Source organism: Staurois parvus, unplaced genomic scaffold, assembly GCF_062004578.1.
Source record: "Staurois parvus isolate SC_StPar_1 unplaced genomic scaffold, SC_StPar_1.0 ptg000758l, whole genome shotgun sequence".
In the NCBI taxonomy this organism is placed as follows: domain Eukaryota; kingdom Metazoa; phylum Chordata; class Amphibia; order Anura; family Ranidae; genus Staurois; species Staurois parvus.
In genome coordinates, this window is record NW_028318554.1 from 1,749,474 (window position 1) to 1,754,872 (window position 5,399).

Consider the following 5,399-nt stretch of genomic DNA (forward strand, 5'->3'; position numbering starts at 1 on the left):
CCTCCAGTGACAACACATCCTCCCAGCAGACAGCATCAATGGACCGTGCAGTACACCCCCACCACCCATTGCCATTTCATACATTCAGTGCTGGAGATTCCCCCCACGTTCCTGCTGAAAAGACCCTGATATTAATACATTTAATTTATTTCCCAATGCAATTTGACCTGATATCAGCCATTCAAAGTCCCATCAGAGCTTAGACTGGGAGAGGGACTGTACAGCAGAGCTTAGACTGGGAGAGAGATAAGCTTACAAAGGAGCCCGTTAGCTCTTCTGCAATGTCCATGTGTTAGCAAGAGATGAGCTCCCCAGTCTGCTGCTTCTCCTTTACTGTCCAGTCAAAGGCTGAGGGAGGGACAAGAACTTTAACGTGTTAACTGTAGCAAAGAAAAAAGTAGGTCTTCTGCCCTGCCAGCTGCATGGCAGAGCTGTGTAAATCTCAGATCTGGGTGAACAGAGCTACATATCCTTTGGTAGGTAAAAAGCTCCTTTATATTTCATCTGTGTTTAGAGCCTGGAGTTCAGCTCCAATCTGCTGTTGTAGTGGCCGGACAATAAATGGTTCTATTCTCAATCTTTAACTGCAGTTGCCTTTGATGACAAGATTGTTGGAGGTTACATCTGCGCCAAGACCGCCGCTCCCTACCAGGTGTCCCTGAACTCCGGGAACCACTTCTGTGGGGGGACCCTGATAAATAGCCTGTGGGTGATCTCTGCTGCTCAATGCTACAAATCGTAAGAGCCATTTCTCTCCTTTAAATCCTGTATTTTTCCTGTTCAACAGTCATCAGCATAGCTCTCTGCATAAATACAAGGTGCTCAGGGGTGGGGCTAAGGTTTTCTCCCTGTGGTAGGTGGTGCTGATGTGATGACATCAGCATAGTTCTTGGCATATATACAGAGGTGCTCAGGGGTGGGGCTAAGATCACTGCAATCACACTCTATCCTTAGTTCTATTGGTTGAATGATGCTGGGAACACTGAGGCCATCTTGTGGTAAAGAGATACTGTAGGCCGCAGATTGATACTTTTGTTTAGGGGGCCCAATAACAAATGCCCAGAATTGAAGCTTTAATCTTCCCCAATTACCTTATTTAACTTAACTGCTAAAATTGAGCACCTAAAGGCACACTGGTGCTATGTAAGACATGATGTTACATAAAGGAATAAAGATCATTTTAGCATGTGATAAATAAATATGTATTTTTTTTCTTTTTTTTTTCCCAGGAGCATTCAGGTCAGACTAGGAGAACATAACATTGCTGTGCAAGAGGGCACCGAGCAGTTCATAGACTCCGTCAAGGTCATCACACATGGAGGCTACAACTCCCAAACTCTGGACAATGACATCATGTTGGTCAAACTCTCCAGGGCAGCCATTATCAATTCCTACGTCAGGACCGCACCTCTGCCCTCCAGGTGCGCTGCCGCCGGTACCAACTGTCTGATCTCTGGATGGGGCAACACTCTGAGCAGCGGAAGTAAGTCAAAGTATTATTTCCTAGTCTTGTGGACATCTATATCTTGGAAAGTATCATACTTAGAAGATTTTTTGCTTGGGTTTTTACTCTGTACCCAGATCACCAATAACACTAAATAGTGTGAAATCTTGGAAAGGTCAAACATGGAAGATTCATTTTATGCTGACCTATCTTTGTTTTATTTCCCTTTTTAGCTGATTATCCAGATCTTCTGCAATGTCTGAATGCCCCAATTTTGTCCGCTAGCCAGTGCCAAAACTCTTACCCCGGTGAAATCACCAAAAATATGTTCTGTGCTGGCTATCGGGCTGGTGGAAATGACTCCTGCCAGGTAATCTGACTTTTTTTTTTTTTTCATGTTTGTATATCTATCTGTGAGTAGGGTAGTACTGAATCCTCAAATGTACAAGAATATAAAAAATGGGAAAATCTGGTTTTGAGGTACCAGAGACAACCTAATATATAAGATGTCTATCGTGTGATATTATAGGAGGTTTCACTTGTGCGGTGCTTACCAATGAGTTCAGTCCAGCCTGGAAATACGGTTTTAGGGCTATTGGGCCCATTTTTAAAAAATAAAAGTTCCTTACATCAGGATTCCCACACGGGGGTCAACTTTACACCACATTTAAAGAAAAAACTGCCTCCTGGCTATTTAGCAGCTCACCTTGGGCTACACAGCTTTTAGCCTGGCATGCATTTCAATCCAGAACACAACACTATGCTTCTGCACCACTGAAACTCCAGTTGTCAGCCTGGTCATGCAGACGTCTGCTCCCTGCAGCGCTGGCCTATGCCCTGGGCAGGTGACTTCCTGTCTCCTGGGTGGGGCCTGGAACAGTGGACAACCCCTTGATTATAAAGGCTGTGCGCTCCTAGACACACAGCCTGCTGGTCCTCAGTAAAACTTGGAACTTAATCCCTCCAAAGACTCCTTGAAGCCTCTAAATTCCAGAACCCAATGCTAGAGTTGCAAAATACAGAGAAGTGAGACCAGTTTTCTCTGCTTAGAGCACCCATTCTGGAGGACCTCAATCTGTATTAATGAGAACCCTGTGTGCCTATTTTCATTTACTTCATTTTCTGTTTCTTTTCAGCGATAGATCACGATTAGACGTGATCTATCGCTGGCTGCAATCAGCCTGCAATAGATCACTCTAGCAGTGATCTACTGCTGTAGCTACAGGCTAGACATAGGTGTAACCGCTCTGTGGTGGCCTCTATACTCAGGAATTGCTGTAATGCCACTGTATTCCCCATGTAAACACAACAGTGAAGTGTTTCCATTCATATCTACAATGTGTTCCTATTTTAGGTACTTGTATAGTGCTGTCAATTTACGCAGCGCTATATATAGATAGATAGATAGATAGATAGATTTACATTCACATCAGTCCCTAACCCTCAAGGGGCATACAACCTAAGGTCCCTAACTTACATCATACATACTAGGGCTAATTTAGACAGGAGCCAAACTTACCTACCAGCATATCATTGGAGTGTGGAAGGAAACCGGAGGAAAGCCACGCAGGCACTGGGAGAACATGCAAACTCCAGGCAGGTGGTGCTGTGGTTGGGATTTGAACAAATGATCCTAGTACTGCCAAGCGGCTAACCACTGCCTATCTGTCTGTATGATAATCGAAAGGCTAGGAGCTTATAGTTTCAGCTCCTGGGCTTACTGCTGTGCCAACATTGGCACTGACAACTGGTGGTTTTAGTTTCAGTGCTGTCAGGATCCCCAAGAGCCACTGACACCAGCACTGGGGATAGTAAGCCACTATCCTAGCGCTGTTTTAAAATGGTGGATGGAACTTCAGCAGTTTGAATTTAAACTGAACATTCAGTTTAAATCAACTAAATACATTCCATGTGCACTCAAACTATGTTTAAAGCCCAACTTTCATTCTTTGGACAGTCACATCCTGAATCAAAAACCTTGTCCCCTGCCAGCATAATGTAGAGACAGTCCCTTCCCTTGTGGGGAAGCAGTGGTCTTTATGCCGAAGTCTCTGACATCCTCTGAGTCAGACCTAATTCTCCAATCAGCAGGGAGAATGAGCTTTGCTAATTACAGGTCTGATCCCGCTTGGGTGTAGAAGACCTCTGCAGAGGGACAATTACTTCCCCAGCAAGGGCCCCACTCTGCAGATGCTGGCAAGGGATAGGCATTTCTGGTTGGGCTGTGACTGCTTTAGAAAGAAAATGAATAGAAGACAGTGAACATCTTTTGAATTTGTTTACCTCTGGAATGTATTTAGCTGCTTTAAACCTGAAGGTTCAGTGGGCTTTAAGTATTAAACAAGATATACCACGGGTTAGCCTTTTTTCAACAGTTTCAACACAGAAGAACCTTTTGAAATAAGTTTCTGGTCTCAGGGAACCCCTGCTAGAAATGACTATACCTACAACTCATGATACATTCATGTGATGGTCAGTGGGAAGAATGTTCCTTACACTTGTGGTTATTGGAAAGAATTACACCCTTTTTAGATAGATAAAAGATCAATGGTGTCAGCAGGAACCTATCTGAGAGGTAGAAATTGCTAATTGCCCAAAGAACTGATAGCAACCACTGGAGGAACCTTATGGCTCCATGGAACCTGACACAGGTAATTGTTCTCCCAAGGAATTTGCCCTGGAATGAGATCATTTGCCCAGACAGCACTGCTGCAATGATTATGCAAACTCCATTAGTTTTATATCTGCTAAAAATTAGATTGTTCTTTTAAATTCGGTTTACTAATTTGTTGAGATCAAATAGTAATTTTCAATCTGTCTCCTCAGGTTGACTTTGGTGGTCCCGTGGTATGTGATGGACAGCTCCAGGGTATTGTCTCCCGGGGATATGGCTGTGATCAGAACTACTCCTGTGTCTACACCAAGGTCTGCAACTACAACTCCTGGATCTTCAGCACTATGGCTGCCAACTAAACCTTTATCCAGAAGGATCCTTTCTAATGATCCCAGAAACAAATTGGAATTGCTATCTGCATCAATGAATAATAATGGCCTAAACTATGGTGTGATTTTTCTTTGATATTTAACCTATAAATAAAGTTTCCAATAAGGGTCAGATTGTGTTTAATGTTTAGCTCCATTCAAACAGCTAAATACACGGGTGAAAAAACATTCAAGGGAGCCCTCTTACAAATTTGTCAATCCAGTCCTGAGGTTAACACAGGAGTGCTGCACAGCCCTGTCTGGTAAGGTAGGAGAATTGATTTCTCCTTGCTGCAATTAACACATACAGGTCTTGTCCCTCCTCCAGCCTGTGATTGGACCGTGAAGAAGCAGCAGACTGATGAGCTCATCTCACTGTCACTCTGCTGTCTCCTCCTAGAAATGTCCTTTTAGCACTACAAGCAAAGTGATTTGCTGCTTCTCACTCTCCATCTGAGCTCTGCTGTACATGGGTGGCAAAAGCTTAATACCAAAAAAAATTAAGTATCTAAATATCTTGCATTAAAAAAGCACCTAAATTAACATTTGTCACTTTAGTTAAAGGACACAAGGACTGCAATTCACCTGACCTATGGTGAGGCCTAGTACTGTAGTCAAACCACATGCAGATTGAGACACAACTTTAGTCCCTGCATCTATGGGTGACTCCTTAGGAACCATCTTAAAACATGAAACTTGGGGCAATGATCCAGCTTAAATTGAAACATAGGCAACAATTAAAAGAAGGAGCTCCATACTCTTATTAAAGCAGCTGCTGAAAGGGCTTAAACTGAGGGTTTGATATCACTATAAAGGGTTCCCCTAGCTATAGGAGACACAGTTATAAAACATAGTCCTTACTAATTCCCCCCCCCCCCCCCTCCCCTGGCCAGTGTTGAGTATCTGTTGGAAGCCAGTGTTGGGGATCAAAGTTTAAGCTGGAGAACTCTAAACAGTGTTTTGCAATCCAAGC

General features: G+C 43.4%; 1 protein-coding gene across 1 annotated transcript; it reads left to right on the plus strand.

The window, feature by feature from the left end:
* Positions 1–422: 422 nt before the first annotated feature.
* Positions 423–4,559, plus strand: LOC149444971 (trypsin-like). Its single transcript, XM_089654352.1, has 5 exons — positions 423–476; positions 548–738; positions 1,230–1,483; positions 1,678–1,814; positions 4,271–4,559. The coding sequence occupies exons 1-5, from the start codon at positions 423–425 to the stop codon at positions 4,415–4,417; spliced, it is 783 nt and encodes a 260-aa protein (XP_089510478.1). The 3' UTR covers positions 4,418–4,559.
* Positions 4,560–5,399: the final 840 nt, after the last annotated feature.